At 36.1% G+C, this 19,338-nt stretch overlaps 1 protein-coding gene across 1 annotated transcript in view; it reads right to left on the bottom strand.

Moving 5' to 3' along the window:
- Positions 1–19,338, bottom strand: part of slc22a21 (solute carrier family 22 member 21) — an 86,230-nt gene that overhangs the window by 65,948 nt on the left and 944 nt on the right. The window contains exon 2 of the mRNA XM_016493547.1: positions 18,489–18,592. Coding sequence (XP_016349033.1) covers positions 18,489–18,592 — 104 coding nt within the window. The remainder of the gene's footprint in view (positions 1–18,488; positions 18,593–19,338) is intronic.

The following is a 19,338-nucleotide window of genomic DNA, read 5'->3' as shown; positions in this document are numbered from 1 at the left end:
AAACCCAGCCACCATTGTCATCGCTATTTCCAGCCCTATTTAGAGCCAGATCACCCCTGCTGCCTCTACCACGTCTCCTGGCTCTCCCACGCACAGCACGGCCACGTCTACCACGGCCTCTCCCACCTCTTTGGGGCGCAGGAGTATTTCTCCTACCCCTGCTGCCTCTACCTCTAGCAACAGCTCGAAATGATCACTATTATAAAATTATAATATTATTATAAGGGTCGAAATAATCACTTGTTTGTGCTTTGTGAACACTCGCGCCTTGCACGGCGGCACCATTGCGCTGCAAAGATGTACCGGGAGAAGCGCGATAATTAGACGACCAATCGTCATTTCCAAAAGGCAAATATTCCCCTTCAGAGTCAGAATCGGCGAATAATATTTGCAACACATCCTCACGGTACAACTTTTTATTAGCCGTTTGGCGATTTTCTCTCACAAATCTCAGAATTTACTCAGACGCTCTGAACTGCGCATCAATGACATCAATGACACGATAGCTCACTTGCTCTGCTATTTGCTCGAACACTTTGAATAGGAACATTTGGTCTAGATTAGGATCGACAGCCTATTTTATTAAGTATGATGTCTTGTTGCAATTTTGCGACTTTGGCGCTTAGAGGGTTAATAAATCACCACGGCAAAACCGTTCAAGCTATCCAAAATCCATCCGCAATATAAGTTCCTCAATGTTTTGGCATCATGTAGACAAAGTTTGGTGTGTATAGTATAATTCTCCTCTGAGGAGTATGCATTAATTCACAACTATATTTTTCCAAAAATCCATTTTCAAATCAAAATAGCCGACTTCCTGTTGGTCGTAGCTAATGACTGTAAATTAGAAAGTTGTCCGGCTTGATGAGAACAATATATGTACCAAGTTTGGTGTAGCTAAAACTAACCCCCCAAGTTTTGTCAAAAGGTGGCGCTATAGAGTGCCTCTTCCACGCCCTTTTATGAGCTTTTGCCAGTGTCTATCTATCATTAATACTGATATGTGTGCTGAGTTTCATGAAATTCTAAGCATGTTATCTGCCTCAAAATCACCAGAAAAGAATATTGAAGTTTGACACGTTGCCATGGCAACAGTATTTTACATATCAATAACCCCTTCATAGTTTTACTAGTCGGAAGTCGTGGCCTAATGGTTAGAGAGTCGGACTCGTAACCCAAAGATTGTAGGTAGGGGGGGGGTGAATGTACAGCGCTCTCTCCCACCTTCAATACCATGACTGAGGTGCCCTTGAGCAAGGCACCGTACCCCCAACTGCTCCCCGGGCGCCGCAGCATAAATGGCTGCCCACTGCTCCGGGTGTGTGTTCACGGTGTGTGTGTTCACTGCTGTGTGTGTGCACTTTGGATGGGATAAATGCAGAGCACTAATTCCTAGTAAGGGAATACCGCCATGTTTTGACATTATTCTGATGAAGTTTGAAGCAAATCGAGTAAAAACGCTGAAAGATGCTGAATTCAAAGCATTTTGAAAATGACACTTCCTGCTGCCAGTTGGTGGCGCTATAACTTTGAAGTTTGAAGCAAATCGAGTAAAAATGCTGAAAGATGCTGAATTCCTCAACATAGCCTCTGTGGCATCCTAATGACCGCAGATTCCAACGTGTGTGCCAATTTTGAGTGTGTGCATGTTAAGGCCCCCAAAAAGCCCCGGATAGTCGAAGAAAAAAAAAAGGAAAAAAATAATCCTTAGAAAAACAATAGGGCCCTGCGCCTTAGTGTCTTGGGCCCTAATAATAATCCTTAGGAAATCAATAGGGCCCTGCGCCTTAGTGGCTTGGGCCCTAATAAATATAGCTACAAGCAGCGATGACGGGCCCAAGCCATCAGTGCAAACGCCACCCCAGTGGCATCAGGAAAACTGTGCCCAGCGGGCACATGCATTTACAGTAACCCTTTGGCAGTCTGGTTTTAAGGGATATGGCAATTAAAGGGTTAATCCAAACCATCAAGACTGTGAAACACACATACACAGAACAATATACAAAACTTTAGTAACACTTTACAATAAGGTTTCAGTTATTAACATTAACTATATTAATTAACATGAACAATAATTATATAGCATGTTTTAATGTCCATTAATATTCAAAACTTAAACATTAAAAAAATTGGTAACACTTTATAATAACTGCAAACTCTGAATTTAGTTAAGCATTAGTAAATAGTCAATTCAAGCATTGTTCCAACATTAATAGGCATTAGTAAGCAGTTTATAAATACAGCTATAAATGTTTTGTTCTTGAGCATATCTTACACAGAACAATATATAAAACTTTAGTAACACTTTACAATAAGGTTTCAGTTATTAACATTAACTATATTAATTAACATGAACAATAATTATATAGCATGTTTTAATGTCCATTAATATTCAAAACTTAAACATTAAAAAAATTGGTAACACTTTATAATAACTGCAAACTCTGAATTTAGTTAAGCATTAGTAAATAGTCAATTCAAGCATTGTTCCAACATTAATAGGCATTAGTAAGCAGTTTATAAATACAGCTATAAATGTTTTGTTCTTGAGCATATCTATGATGTTTGATAATTGTATTTTAATACTTTATTAATGATCAATTTATCATTTCTAAATTATGTTATTTACAAACCAGTTATTTAGGAGTTGACAGTGGTTCATAAGATCATTTAGAAAGTGTAAGTAAATGATTAATAAACAATTTAAATGTACATTTATAAATCTTATTATTTAGACACATGATAATAGTTGCTCAGTGTGTTAATAAATGCTTTATTAACACATATTCATACTGTAATTCATGATTAAGTCAGGTAGTTATAAAACATTTAGTTGTTGCCAGACATCTATTTTTGTACAGAACACAGTAATATTTTTCAAGATTTAAAAAATGAAACTGTACAACTGTACACTTGATAAAAAAAAAGAAAAGAAAAATAAACCTCTGCAATTTAATAGAAAAAAAATTGTGTAAAGTGTACAGTTGTACAGTTTCATTTTTTATTTTTTTTTGCATCTTGAAATAAATATTTCTGAGTTCTGTATCCCTCTGTGTTGTGTGTGTTTATTTTTTCTGTTAGGAAGATAACTGAGCCTTTAAATCTCCTTTGTAATAGATATGCTTATAAATCAAGAACATTTATAGCTGTATTTATAAACTGCTTACTAATGACTATTAATGTTGGGACAATGCTTTAGACAGGTTTACTAATGCTTACCTAATGATACATAGCATGCAGTTATTATAAAGTGTTGCCAAATTATGTTGCCAGTGCCCTACAAATTAACTTGTTCTAGGATTTTTTTGTCCCTAAAACTGACACAAAAGTATAAGGCCTAAGAGATTTCTTAAGCTGTAATGGGGGAAAAAAAATTACTGATTATTTTTTTCTGGTGATTAAAGAGATGTTTAAAAGTCTCTCTCTCTCTCTCACCCACTCCCACTCTCAACACACACACTCACCCACCTCCCCACCTCCCCCCCTTCCTCACACAGAGGCAGAGTGGCAGAGTGAGATCAGATGTCTGATAGTTTTGAAAATTTCTGTAATCCATAGAGCGTTGTAAAGTCGTGAAACTATGCATATTACCTCAGAATGCCTCGTTCTCTGTATGTAAAAAGTTTTGAAGTGTTTGGAAGCTGCACTTTAATAATATAAGACAATTACTGTTTCCTTTTTTACTGTTATTTTAATAAATCGCCACGGCAAAACCGATTAAGCCATCCAAAATCCATCCTCAATTTCAGTTCCTCAATGTTTTGGCATCATTTAGACAAAGTTTGGTGTGTATAGTATAATTCTCCTCTGAGGAGTATGCATTAATTCATAGCTATATTTTTAAGTATTTTAAAAATCAATAATCCCTTCACAGTTTTACATCGGCTGTGTTTTGTCATTGTTAACGTGTGTGGCAATTTTCATGAGTTTTTGAGCACGTTAAGGCCCGCAAAACCCCCTGGATAGTCGATTAAAAAAAAATAAATAAATAAAAAAAAAGAAGAATACTTCAAAAAACAAGAGGGCCCTGCACCTTAGTGGCTTGGGCCCTAATAATCCTTAGGAAGTCAATAGGGCCCTGCACCTTAGTGGCTTGGGCCCTAGTAATTTATTGGAGATGAAAGCAAAAGGGGCCTTGGTTAGGTCACACTTTCAAAGGGTTGATCAAATGGGTGTGCCGTCTAAATTATTTTTTTGGCCTTGAGAAGAAGAATGATCAAAAGAGATTGAGATTTTTTCATTCATTGCGATCTGGGGAAATTGTTAATTTTATCCACAAAGTCTTTTGTAAACCAAAGGCTTCTAGAGTGTTTAAAAGATATTGATGTTCAACCCTATCGAAGGCCTTCTCCTTATCTAAAGAGATTAGGCCAACAACAAACGCTTTCATATTAATAATCCTTAGGAAATCAATAGGGCCCAAGCCACTAATAATAACTAGAAGCTAAAGTTAGTGAACTAACTTTGATGTCGGCTTGGCAAAAGAGCCAAAGTACTTGTGTGTCCAGCGTTCTTGAGCTGCCCTGCTGCAAAAAAAACGTACAACAGTATTTTTCTATGGACCCTTGCTATTTTCTGTTCTAATAAAAAGCCTAGGCTATGACAACAGCTTCGACAGAGTTGGCTAGCTGGATGCGAAATAAGTCATGCCTTTTAATTTTTTCCCTGTGTGCTATTTCAAAGTCCTGTCACCGAAGCGTTGTGGGCAATGACACAGAAGGTAACTGAAACAATGCGGTTTAACTCAAGGCAATCATTAGGGGTACAAGCACAATGGTTTGTGTAGATGATGCAGTTGCACAATGGATGTGTCTCTTTTCAAGTAAATTATGAATACTATTATATGCACAATATGAAAATAGATATCTAATATAGTGTCCCTTCTTCACTTTTTCAGTAATGTCTGACAACTTGAGAAATATATTGTCAATACCAAAAAGTAATGGTCCATCAGTATTTAGGAGATTACAGTTTTTGCATACTTACTATATTGGGCTTTATTAAAGGTTATGAAAATATAATGGATTTATATGCATTTTTTATTTAGTCACTTAAATGAAACATTTTCAAAGTATTTGAACAGATCTTGAAGGATTTGCTATCCTGTGGCTCCCTCGTGTGGACAGCATTAGCATTATGGCCTTCATCTCTGAACCACATTAAGATTAAATGGGCAATATTTCTTAAATGATTACAAATGTTTAATGATTAGTTTACTGATAATATACCCACATTAAACTCGAATTTACTGATTCTGTATATTATTTCATGCTTTAAGAGTTTAATTTTCAACTTACATTTTTAAGCAGTGATTATTGATTATTACGTGACTTGTTAAATGTTTTTTTTTTACAATTATAATACATAAACAATATAATGATGAAAAAGTACAAGAGTTATTATTTCCCTAATATTTTGTATAGACACTTGTTATTTTGTATTGTAATGAAGAAGGTTTTTATGACAACAAAACTTGTCATTTCTAAAAATTAAACACTAATTTCATTCATATTGTTTTTCAATAGGTCAAGCACCTTTTCATAAATATGGCTGTTTCCAAGGTTTTTTTTTTTTTAGGATTTACATTTAAAAAAGTAAAAGACAAGTAGGCTACTTCAAGCTTTTTAAGCAGCTTGTACAAACCCTGGTGATTTTTGTTATATACTGCTGTAATTGTCTATTCTAACAAACAAGTTTATTATGATAAAAAAAATGTAGATATCAGTTAAATTGCGCGATAAACAATTTGCAAACAACAGTATAACAGAGCAGGTTTTAGGTTTGTAGATGTTTAGATGCAGAAGTGGAAGAATCCTAAAATAACATTGCATAGTTTTCATTCAATTTTGATTCTTGTTAGAGCAATAAATACATAAATAAATGAATAAATACGTAAATAAAATAAGCCAAGACAAACAACTGATTTTCTGTTTTTTATGGATGAACATTGAAGACAGAAAGCAGCTGTTAAATGCGGTCGCTTTAATATTCACATCCATCCACCTCCGATTTATTTCTCAACAGTTTATGTTCATGTGAGACATAAACAAATGTTTTCGATGATATTCGCCACGCTATCGTGTATTTTGAAATAATCTTGTATGTGATTGTCCGTTGTAGCGCTGAGAAGCCAGAATCAACGTGCTCTGGAGCGCAAGCGATCGAGACACGATGCGTTGCTCTGCAGTTAAACGCAGAATATCTCACAAGCACTAATACACACTTATTTGACCTCTATGATATGTTCTTCTAGTTGTATTATCTTCATTCGCTTAAGTGTTGTAATGTACCAGGCTTAAAAACACATGTAAATGATGTAGTTTCTGAATGTAGCCTTTTTGTCCATTCGAGTGTTGAGAAACCGGCGCGATGCGAGGCGGATGTCAGTGAAACATAAATAAAGCTCACATGCACTTAACTTAGCTCTTTAATATGTTCTTACAATTATATCCTGTAAATTCGCTGGAGTGTTTTTTCACAAGGCTTTAAGACATGCAAATAAAGAAGTTTAATGAGGACGCTGCAGTGAGCTCGCGATCTCAGTGAGCTGACACAAGGCTTTCAGTTACACACAAAAAAACAGCTCACAAACACCTGAATTTAGCTCTCGTTGTTTTCTAATGGGTGGATCGCATGCAATCGCTGGAATATTTTATTTTAAAAGGCTCTAAAACAAGTGCAAATGCAGTAGTTTTTATGAGCACGTACGGACTGCACTCGCTGATCGGTGCGGTGACCGTTCTCTCGTCTTTCACACTGTTCTCTGGCCAGACAGTTATTATTAATGAGCCCTGACCTGGTAATGATCAGATATGTTGTGTAGCTTGTCCGGGTGAAAGAAATGTATGCATTTATTTGTATTTTTAACCGATTTTAAAGTGAAACCGAGTAAGAGGAGTTATACGACTTTTTTTCTTCTTGTTAGAAATAAGAAAAACCCTAGTATATTATTTAATGAAAATAAAGAATACCCATCGTAATGGCAAATTAGGCCAATGTAATTATTAAGCAGTTGCAAAAATAAATGAATATATTTGGCGGTCAAGGACTGTATGAAGTGTAAACGATCTGGCAGCAAACGGGACACCAAAGTTTTGCTTGCAGGCCGATTAACGAGGTGAGTCATGAAAAAATAGTATAATACAATTGTTTGGATAATAAAAACAGGACTAATTAGTTGATATACATTCAGTAATAATGAGAATATGCTTTATATGTAATTTTGACCATTATTAAGGATATTTGTTCGTTGTGTATTTTTATAGAACACGTAATGTAGGGCAAGGTGTGCCAGTATGCAAATATTGTGATGTCTTATTTTTTAAAACCACGAATAATTCGTTATATAATTTGGGTTAGTGAGGTAAAAGAGAAGAAAACAAAAATATTATCAATTATCAGCAAGCCCATGAGCGTAGAATACAGTAGGGACGTGGGGGTTGCGTTGCCCACTCTTAATAAAACGTAACAATTGTGGCCCACACTTTTTTTTTCCATGCAAGTGTATTCATGTAGAAGTTTTTATTAATCTAGATTTAAATACAAAGAGACAAGATAGTTTATGCATGATCCAATGTTTTATTCGTATTCAAAACAAGTGAACAACACGGAGCGCTAAATACTGTTATTCAGTGTTTCATACATTTTCAAAGGCAGAGGGCACTATGACGTGCCAGGTAGCCCTTAATATGGACAAAGGCAAACGGCTTTTGCTGTTGTGAAGTTGAATAATAAGCAGAACCATTCTGAGTGATAACATGCGAAGACAAACGCACAATCGCAACAACATATGGTCTATATGTGTTTGAGTCATCTGAAATAATGAATATAGTATATGTAAATAATGCAGTGCTAATTGACAGCATGTAGGTTTATTACAGTATAGAATGTATTAAGCCATATTCTTTGATGAAAATTTGAAAAGTGTTTGTAATATATAAAGAAATCATAAAATGGTCATTGGGATAATACAGGGAAACATTTTATAGAATAAAATTTTGGTTAATTAAATTTAGTTTTGGTTATTGTTTAGCAGTGTATTTGAATTTGTAGCTAATTTAAAGTGAGAGATAAGAAAAATCACAACATGACAAATTAGATAAAAGTTAACAAAAGAACTAAAAAGATATGTACAAGCAGAGTGTTCTGATGGTCCTCTAAATGGCTTTTATAGTAAAATGTGCAAAACATGTAATTATACAGTATACAAGTACAACTGTATTAACATGATAACGTGTATTACATGTTTGTGCTTTTGGAAATTATCTCTTACATTCCTGAGTAGTTTGATTTATTTATTTGCTTGCTTGCAATTCAGGTTTAATATAAAGTATTGTAGATTCAGTAAATGTAGTTGTGGCGAGAATAATTGTTTATTTGGTAATTTTTGTAATAATATACTGTATATTGGGATGTACTTTTAATTATATGGTGTTGTTATTTGTTGTTGTTATGTAGTTACTTGTGTTGATTAAACGGTCACATTGTTTAATATTTCACTTGTCATAGGCATCTATGATAGCATTGTGTACAAACTAAAATGCTATAGTTTGCTTAGTTTAACACTGATGTACTATGTATTTGTGTTTTTTAGGTTGTCATCTTGGTGTGATTCCTTCACTGCAAACTCAATATTGGGTGTCAGAGGTCATCGGTAACAGATAAACACGCCGACTACATTAATATTTCGATATAAGCTATAGCTCTCTTGAACAGCCTGTTTCCATTGTAATGTGTAAACTTAGTATTGTGCCTTATTTGGATTTGAAAGTTGTCTCTATCTAAAACAAGTTTTTATTTTTCCTTAGGTGTTTTTTCATATGACAGTGTTGCGTAGGCTGTGTAAGTACTTCTGTAAACATACTGTATTATGTGAATAAAAGTAATTAGTCTTTTGTCATGATATTTGCATTTAATGCAATTACTGAATCTTGGATAAACAGAAATTAATCATGTATTTAAGTTAGTTTAGAGTAAAGTATGACATGTTTCACCCTCAAGTGGGTAAGTTACTGTCTTTATATTCTTAAAAAGAAAAAAGAAAAAAAAGGATAACCAAATGTTTTTTTTTCTATATTAATGTTGTCAGTATCCATTTAAATGTGAAGTTTTTAAATGTATGTTAGTCAATGTGCATTTAACATTGTAATTAACATGATTTTTTTCTGTGTGTGTTTGTCTTTATCTTGCATACTAATTTAAACTCATGCCTTTGTTCTTTTTCATCCTTTCTCTTCCAACTGACAACTGGCCACACTCATGCTGCTGCATTGCTTTGCTACTAACCTTTTATGCATCTAAGCTACGCTTGCCAACGCATCTTTGAAAAGTGGTCAGAAAAACTACCCAAATACTGATCTTTGCTCACATCTGAATCCAAAACACTTGATATTGCAAAGAGAAATCTTTGACTCTGAATTATAATCTCAATACACAGGTAAGAGAACTGAGTTACAATTTCACAAACAGTGAAAAGAGAGATGTAAATGTACTTTCATGTACACTGTTTCCATTGTCTTCAAGGACCATTGATTTGACGACTTCATCAACTTATTGGCATAAACAATACGACATATTACCTTTGAGTATCAGTTAATTTATCAGTATATATTCAGTAACGTAAAATTACATACATTATTTATTTATTTACCATGTTTATTTCCCAGTGCTGAAACAACACCATACCAAGAAAAGGAAAGAGGAGTGCATCTCAGAAACAACACAGAAAGCTAGAAGTTGCATCGGGTGCCAGTAGCAATACCAACTTTGTGTCAGGTATGAATGATGCACACACATATGTTGAGTCTGTTATAGCATCACATTGTCAAACTGATCCTAGGTACAACATTTACTCCAGAGGCCGCCAGTGTACTTGCAATTCTTTAATGTTCCTAGCAGTCCATCATGAACGTAATGAGCTAAGCAGTAGTGATTTAGATAACATTTTACAGAAAGGTGATGCACTTTACACTAGAGCCAAACAAACGCTGCAGAGCAAAAGACAATTTGTACATAACTTTTTTAACTTTGATGAGCTACCGAGAACAGTTGAGACAACATAGTATAACATAGTGAAACATCCTAGGAGCTTTGGATTTCTAAGAGATACACCTGCACTAGGTGATTATGAAAATCTTGCAAACACACTGCAATGTCTCAAAAGTGATGTGAGTGATGCTTTGCTGTTATGTGGACAACATGTATTGCTGTGTTGAAGGCATGTACACTGATGAAAACACACGTATGGCTTTAATGCTGACATTTTCTCTTTAGAAGATTTGATAGAGAGATTGCTATTATTGTTGCAAGCATGTTTGGACTTAGGAGACCAAGAACAGTTTGATCTGCTGCCTGTATCATTCGTAAATACATTAATGGAAAGTTGTGTACATACTCCGCATTGTGTGACGAACGATGAGCTTGAAAGGAATAGACAGCCATCTGTCTCTGCTGAGAACGCAGGTCTATCCAACAGTCAACAGTCTGCTGATATTTCACAACAGTATGTTCAACTCCAAGAGTCACCTCAACAGTTACCTGAGAAAATTTCCCCCGGAGTTACATTAATTAAGACAAACTGAAATGAGCAGTCAAAGAAACTGAACAAGATTCGAAAGAGAAAGGCTTATAATAAAAAATGGCGCAAAGACCTGGCTCACAAGAAACATGAGAAAAAAACAGATTTTACATAAAGTCTATGACTATTAAAAAAAGTAGCAAATACAGGCAAAGACATAAACAAGCCATGAAGAACACATATTGGAATAATTTGATTTACAGGGAAAAACACAAACAAGCAATGAAACACAAGTTTACAAATATTAATGAACACAGAGAGAGAAAAAAGAGAAAGGTTACCAGCAATTACAGGTATAGTGCTAAACACTGTTGCTATACAACCCTGATGAAAGGTTTCATGCCAGACATTGCAGTAGCTAATATGGTTCAGTTCACTCCCATTCCTCCAGAACTCAGTAATTTGAATATTCTTGAGAGACATGTTATTGCGAAGTACATTCCCTTTGCTAAAATTATAACGCTTCCTAAAGGTCAACAGAGAGCTATTAAAGGAGCCGTAATATCAGTTGCATCTGAAGTGGAATCAACAGTAAATTGCTTACCAAGACCAAGAACTGAAGCTCAGCTGCTAACAGTGAAACTGTGAGACGTCTGTGCTACAAAGGTTTTTTAAAGTTTTGTGTGCTTTAAGAAAACTAAAAGAAATTCATTCAGAGTATAAAGATATCATTATAAATAATAGTGTTAGAAAAAGAAGTGTATAATCAGCATGAACAGTCTGCAAATTAAATCAGTGCTTCTGATGACGAAATGGATATTGACAGTAGCAGCCGAACTGACAGCACAGAAGAACAGAGCAATGAAAATGAACACAATGATTCAAGTCATGACCCTGAGAGTACTGAAGAACATCCCCCTGGTCTTGCCTTGGATACATGTCTTCAGCCCCCAGATCTTGGCCAGCACTTGTCCTATGAAGATGGAATATTTTGTATTGCCCCAACAGAGAGAAATAAACCTACAAGTATGTTTAAGATTCCTAAATTAGAGTCTATGTCTTTTCCAGTGCAGCTTCCAAATGGTATGAATACCATTGATGAGCCTGCCAGAACAAAAAGTGTCTCCCCTAGCAGATACTTTAACACAAGTTTGTTCTCTGTTGATAATCGCTGTGCTCGCGATACAAACTATATTTTCTTTGCGCAATTTGTCACTGAAAATAAACTGTTCACTGCTGCAGGACAAACAAGAGTTAGAAACGCTTGTAATAAACAAGGAAGCAACACGTTTCATGCAACCATTAAGAGGGACTCCAGCATACTGGGAGAAAACTCTGCGCAATTTATTCGCTTTGTTGAGACAACTGGGCACTCCCACATTTGTCTGTACATTTAGTGCTGCTGAGCTGAGATGGCCTGAAGTCGTAACTGCTATTAAAGCACAACAAGGTGAAAGTGTGAACTTCTTTGAATTAGACTGGTCTGAAATATGTGAAATTCTGAGAAGCAACCCCGTCACAGTAATGCGAATGTTTGAGAAACGAGTTGAGGCCTTAATGAGAGATCTAATCATGTCACCTGCTCAACCTATTGGTGAGGTTATTGACACTTTTTATAGAGTGGAATTCCAACAACAAGGCTCTCCGCACATTCACTGCTTATTTGGGGTGAAAGAAGCTCCAGAATTTGAAAAAGATCAAGATCAGGATGTGTGATTTCATTGACAAATACAACTCATGCAAATTACCAGACCCAAACAAAGACCCTGAGCTGCATAGAATTGTAAGCGAAGTACAGTTGCACAGTCGTAATCACTCAAAGTCCTGTAGAAAAAACAAGAAACACTGCAGATTTGGATTTCCTAAACCACCCATTAACAGAACCACGATAACCCACCCCAGACCTCCCCCAGTAGATGATTCTGAAAACCAAGATGAATCAATAGAAGACAGAGATCATGGTAATGTTAAAGGGGTCATATGATGCGTTTTTTTTACTTTAAACCGCATAAACACATTTCATTACACAAAATACAAAAAATAATGTTCTTTTTAGCAGCATCATATGACCCCTTTAAAAAAGCCAAAGCACAACTTCAAAAAGTGTGGGATCTACTGAATGACTGAAACCACTGCACAACTACTTAATAAAGTCAACATGACTTATGAAGAGTATGAGAATTATATTGAAGTTCTGTCTACATCAAATGAAACAGTTATGGAGAGACGACCACGGGACTGCTGGGTTAATGGCTATAATCCTTCGCTGTTAAGAGCTTGGAATGCAAATATGGACATACAATTTATTCTGAATCCGTATAGTTGTATCATGTACATTCTTTCATATATTTCAAAAGCTGAACATGAGATGAGCAATTACCTAAACAGAGTGATAAAAGACTCAAGCCATGATAACCTGTCTGATCGTGAATGCATGAAGCAAGTTATGAATGCCTATTCAAAGAACAGAGAAGTCAGCGCACAAGAGGCTGTTGCTCGCATATGTCTAAAATTGAAATCGTCATCACGCACTGTCTTATTCATACCTACCAATGACAATGCTGTAAAGATGAGTTTACCCATTAAATATTTCCAGATTTGGAAAATGTGTGGATGACAGGATTACCAGACAAGTACAAGGCCAGACCAAACAGTCCTGAATTTGAGAACATGTGCATGGCTGAATTTGCAAGTGAATACCGCATAGTTTATGCAGGACAAACAAAAGGTAAAAATTTTTGCCACTTCAGAAAAATATGGGTCACATACAGAGAAAAACAAAGGGAAAACCCGCTGGATTTGCTCGTTTTTCACAGCAGAAAAACCCAGAAAAGTTTCTATGGAACAAGAAAACTTTATCTGCCATATCGCACAGATGACCAGCTTAAGACCACAAGACTCCTAACATATGCATCATTTTATGCATTTGCTTCAGTAAAACTACCAGGCACTGATGAACTGCAGCGTGTGTTCAACATTGTAAATACAAACTGTGAAAACTACGAAAAACATAATGAGGCCATTGAAAAGGCAATTGAAAATTTTGAACAGAATGGTCCAATTGAAGATGCATAGAGTACGTTGGCACCAGCGAATGAACTACTTAGATTGGAGAGCATTATGGAACGTGAACCCATTGATCCTAATGAAGTAAACGAGCAGGATGAAGTTCCTGAATACACATCATCAACCTCTCTCAGTAACACAGCTATGCCACTCATGGAATCCTGCACAGATTCGCAAAATGTATCAGAGCTTAAATCAAACACAGGCATCTATATTTTATGCTGTGCATGACTAGTGCAAAAGATGTGTTTCTGGTGAAAAACCACAACAGTTTATGTATTTTTTAAATGGAGGTGCTGGAGTTGGTAAGTCATACGTTATAAAATGCATTTTTGCAGAAGCAACCAAAATCCTGAGTAGGCTTCCGTGCACATGAGACCATACAGATATTTCCAAGCCAACCGTTCTCTTGACTGCGTTCACAGGAACTGCTGCATTTAATATCTCAGGTAAAACACTTCACTGTCTTCTGAAACTACCAAGAAGATTGAAGCCTCCATACCAAGGCCTGGGAAACATTTTGGATGAAATCAGGGCAGACCTCTCTAATGCACACATCTTAATTATTGATGAAATATCTATGGTGTCAAAACAGTTGTTTGCCTATGTGAACTGGAGACTGCAACAGATTAAAGGAAACCAGAAGCCTTTTGGTGGATTGTCCATACTAGTTGTTGGGGATTTCTTTCAACTGCCGCTACTAGGAAGAGCTAAACCACTCTGTGTGTACGAGGACCATGTGCTAGACGTCTGGAAGGATCATTTTCAAATGATAACACTGACACAGATCATGAGACAGAGATGATCTTGCATATGCTGAGTGGCTCAACAGGCTAAGAGTGAAACAGAAGCAGGACAAACTGAATGATGCAGACAAGTGCATGTTAGAAACAGTCACAAGATCCTCCCCTGAAGAGTGTCCCACTGATACATTACACGTCTATGCAACCAATAAAGAGGTAGATAATCATAACGAGGATTATCTACCAATAAAGAGGTAGATAATTGAAGCCATATCCTCGCGCTTTTCGGATATTATTAACATTGATGCAGATGACTACAAAAAAGACCCACGAACAGGTGAGATGAAAAGGCAAGTTGCCCCATGTAAAGGAGACAAATCTGACCTTCTCGACACACTACAGATTGCTATTGGTGCACGAGTGATGCTAACCAGAAATATTGATGTAGAAGATGGCCTGGTTAATGGTACTTTTGGCAACGTGGCAAAAATAACAACTCAGAACCGAGACACTGTTTCATATGTGCAATTAATTGGTCTTCATTTGGATAATGTAAATGCTGGACAGAAATATTGCAAAAAAGCACCTGATGGAGATGACAGCATTGTCTATATTGAAAGGTCAGAAGAACCACTCAAAAGAAAGAGGACGGTTCGAAGACAATTCCCCATGAAGCTTGCTTTTGCATGCACTGTTCATAAAGTGCAAGGCATGACAACTGATTCTGCTGTTACATGTCTGAAACGCATATTCGAACCAGGCATGGCATATGTTGCACTCAGCAGAACAACATCACTCAGCGGATTGCGCATTACTGACTTTGATGAAAGGAACATTTTCTGTGATCCTTAAATATGTTCGTCCTTGGAGAATATGCCAAAAGCTGACTTTTGTCCAGCCCATCCTACACATACTGCAAGACTCAAAACTTAATTAATCTCTCAAAATCTCTCATCATAACACAGAAGGACTGCAGTGTCATATGGATGATTTAAAATGCCACCATGAGCTACTATTGACTAATGTTTTGTGTTTCACTGAAACACATTTGTCTGGCTCAGCTGTTCCTGAGGATCTCCAGCTGGATGGTTACACTATGTACAAAAGGAACAGAAATGTATCTTACACAAACTATTCACATTTGGCTAACAGGAAAGGTGGTGGTGTAGCAATGTATGTGAAAAACAACTTTCAGGTTCGTCCTGAAAGTTGTAAAGAATGTTACAGACTAGGAATGCTTGGTTTTAAAGGTAGAAACTCCTAGACAAGCACTTATTGCAGTAATCTACAGACCACCAAATTACAACTGATAATCTTTGATCTTTGATTTCAATCCTATTATAGTATGCGGAGACTTCAATGAAGATCAGCTGTCCATTGGCAACAAACCTATTCTAAGTTTATTTTAAGAAAAAGGTTATACCCAACTTATTAACTCTGGGACAACAGAAAACAACACTCTTCTGGATCCTGTGTTCATAAACGGTGCACACTCACATGTCAGAGCAGGTGTACTACAGACATATTACAGCTATCATGATCCTGTGTATTGTATTTTAGAATAGATGCAATGATTTTCTGTAAAAAAACAAACAAAAAAAAATCTTTATAACTCACACCTTCAACACGTCTGTAATATAAGTATATTCTTTTCATAAATACAATGCATATCAATAAACTGTTTACTTGTGAGTCTGTTTCTTGTGTGCATATGTGTGTGCATGTGTGTGTGTATGTGTTAAATAGAGAATGTGTGTGTGTGTGTGTGTGTGTGTGTGTGTGTGTGTGTGTGTGTGATCGCAACACTACTCAAGCATCACTAGACCAAAGAGCTCCGCTGTGGGTAGCAGTATGTAAACAGACCAGGACAGTTATTCTGTACATGATGGGTAAAGAAAATAAGAGGGAGGTGTATGTGTTAAATAGAGAGTGTGTGTGTGTGTGTGTGTGTGTGTGTGTGTGTGTGCGCGTACGTGTATGTGTATGTGTGTGTGTATATATGTGTGTGTGAGAGCGTTAGATAAGGAATGAATGGAGAGTGAGTGTCCTTTCCAAGGATCGCCACCTTGATGTGGTGGAAAGGCTTGCGCGTTCCAGTGATCCCAAGAGTAAACCAGTCTGGAGATTTTCACTCCAGTTTGGCTTGGGTGAGGTTCCAGACTTAATGTGATCCAAATGGTCATTAATTTAACTAAATAAAATCTTATTTTAACTACTAGGCTATGAAGACAGCTTCAACAGAGTTGGCTAGCTGGATGCGAAATAAGTCATGCCTTTTATTGTTTTCCCTTTTTGTTATTTGTTAATTATTTGTTACATTCAGTTATGTCAAATATGTTGTCAATACCATTAAAATTAAGATTAAAAAAATGTAATGGTCTATCAGTATTTAGGAGATTATAGTTTTTGGATACCATTTTGGGATTTATTAAAGTTTATGAAAATATAATGAATTTATATGCATTTTTTTAGTCTTTTAAATGAAATATTTTCCAAGTCTGAACTGATATCTTGAATGATTTGCTATCATGTGGCGCCCTCGTGTGGACAACATTAGCATCATGCCCCTCATCTCTGAACCACATTAAGATTAAATGGATAATAGATTTGGTTTCAAAGCGAAATGCAAAAGCTCCTATTTAAGTGAGTTTGCCATTATACTGTTTTGTTGTTGTGTTTTTCATTCAAAATAATAATGAACCAACCATTCAAACAATTGCCGTATATTATATTATATATATTTTTCCTTCTCAAGCCATCTCATGTCACAATATGGAAGGTACGTTGCATTCAAACAATTGCCGCCCCCGAATAAATATGCTAATTAGCCCCGTCTCCACTCAATCACAGCAGCTCAGACCTGCTTCACTTTCACTCCTTTAACTGAAGTAGTAAATGCTACACAATCGCAATATTGGATAAATGGTTATGAATTGAGTGAATTTCTTCAAATTCCAAAAGGCTTATAGCGTAGAAATCACACAAAGAGAGCTCACCTTGGTTACTAAAAATCTGGATCTCTTATGTACATCACGTCATCATAATGAGAGGATTCGGAAGCACACTGAACAAAATCTGAATTCTGACTATTGGCCATTGCACTCTTGAAATCAGCAGATATGTCTGTGATTGGCTACACTGCTCGAGGCTGTAAAAACAAGATGTAATAGAAATCTTTGACCAGATATGAAAAGCCCCACACGCTGAAACAATGGTTCGATTTTGCTTTAAAGTCAGATTGTGTGTTTTTCTCTCCATGATTACTCAGTGCTTCTGAAATTCTTTCCTTTAGAAGAGAAAAAAATACAAACTAAATGGCCAGTTTTGTTTAGGAGTTGTTTATTGAACTGATTCAGCCGAACAGCACTCTTGCTCATTTCATATTGCCCAGTGATTAGGGCTGCAACCTGCCACAAATGATTATTTTGATAATCGGTTAATCTGATGATTTTTTTAGAACAAGTATTCAACTAATCGTTGATTATTTCACAGATTAATCAGTAGGCTTTAGTCAATTACTCAGCTTTTGCGATTATTAAATATTGAGTTATATATATATATATATATATATATATTTGTTTGCACTCTGACATATTGGCTGTGTCCCAATTGAGAGGCTGCATTCAAAGACCGATTGCATCACCGCGGTGCGACAAAGGCTGTGAATATGAAGACTCCTTCAAATGTGGCCTCAAAATGCATCCTTCGTATCCCGGGCAATGTAGGATACAACTGAAGGATCCTTTGGGCCCAGACTATCCCAAGATTCATTGTGCGCTGATGATGACAGGATTTTTTGAGAGAAGATGCTGGATTACAGTGAGTATTGTTTTTTATGTACATGAATGGACCAAGGTGAGCATATTTAGACAGGTTGTGAACCCTGTTTAGTTTTCCGACTGTTTAATATCACTTTCCACAAAGTCCGGTACAAATGTTACTGACGCTCATCAACTGCAGCTGTCACAGTGGCTAGGAGACAAAGTCAATCCTCTTTTTTTTTTTTTATTACCAGTGTTGTTGATAATATCGACTAATCATTTCAGCCCTACCAGTGATATAACAACACAATCAGGATGTTATTTGTTAAATGGGATCTTTGTACCTGTCATTGAATAATTATAATATTCATATGTGGAAAAAAAAGATTCGATGTTTTTAACCTGTCAGACATCTGTCCAGAGATCACAGAACCAGTCAAAACACCACAGAAGAAGAGTGAGGTCGTCAACGGAGCCCTCCAGTTATCTGAACACACCAGATCCCACTGCGATTGAACAAACAACGCTGGTTTTAAAATGATTATATTCATCTGTAGAAGGAAAATTAGGTAAACTAACTCTAAGTTGCTAAAAGTTACACAACATCTAATCCACTAAATGGCGTAGTTTACATTATTTGAGCTCTTCTGGTCTTAATTAAATACAGAAGAAAGGGAGCCAAGACAATGTCTCAAATGGGGAAGCTGTCACAATGGCTATTGTGTTGAAATTTTGAGTTAAAATTCCAGTTACACAAAACCTCGTTTTCAGTGATAATGGGTTTGCATGTTGCTTTTATTTTATTTTAATTTTTTTAGTTGGCATCCAAATCAGAATTAACCCTATTTATTTTCTTAACACATGTTAGTGGTCTTATTTTGAATGAATAGCCATGCAAATATTTTGGAACTAAAAGTCATAACTTGCTTTTTTTGTCATATGAATCTCGTCTCTCTGCAGACATATGCAAATCTGTGCTGAAGTCACAATGCATTTCAATCCAAATATACTTTTTTCATCCAATTTATATTTTTCCTTCTCAAGCCATTTCATGTCAAAATATGGAAGGTACGTTGCATGCAATTTTGGTTTCATGCTGAATTAAAACTAGAAACCTCTTCGGGAATTCTGGCCTACAGAAAAAACTTCCAATATCTTTACAGATGTACAAATGCCCTTTGTTTTGTTTTGTTCAATAATGGTTTTACTGTTTAAATATAGCTGTATAAACCATATCCTAATACGGTCTTAA

Source organism: Sinocyclocheilus anshuiensis, unplaced genomic scaffold (assembly GCF_001515605.1).
Source record: "Sinocyclocheilus anshuiensis isolate Anshui unplaced genomic scaffold, SAMN03320099.WGS_v1.1 scaffold1122, whole genome shotgun sequence".
In the NCBI taxonomy this organism is placed as follows: Eukaryota; Metazoa; Chordata; class Actinopteri; order Cypriniformes; family Cyprinidae; genus Sinocyclocheilus; species Sinocyclocheilus anshuiensis.
The sequence above is the reverse complement of the archived record's forward strand: the minus strand, read 5'-3'. Positions and strand labels throughout refer to the sequence as shown.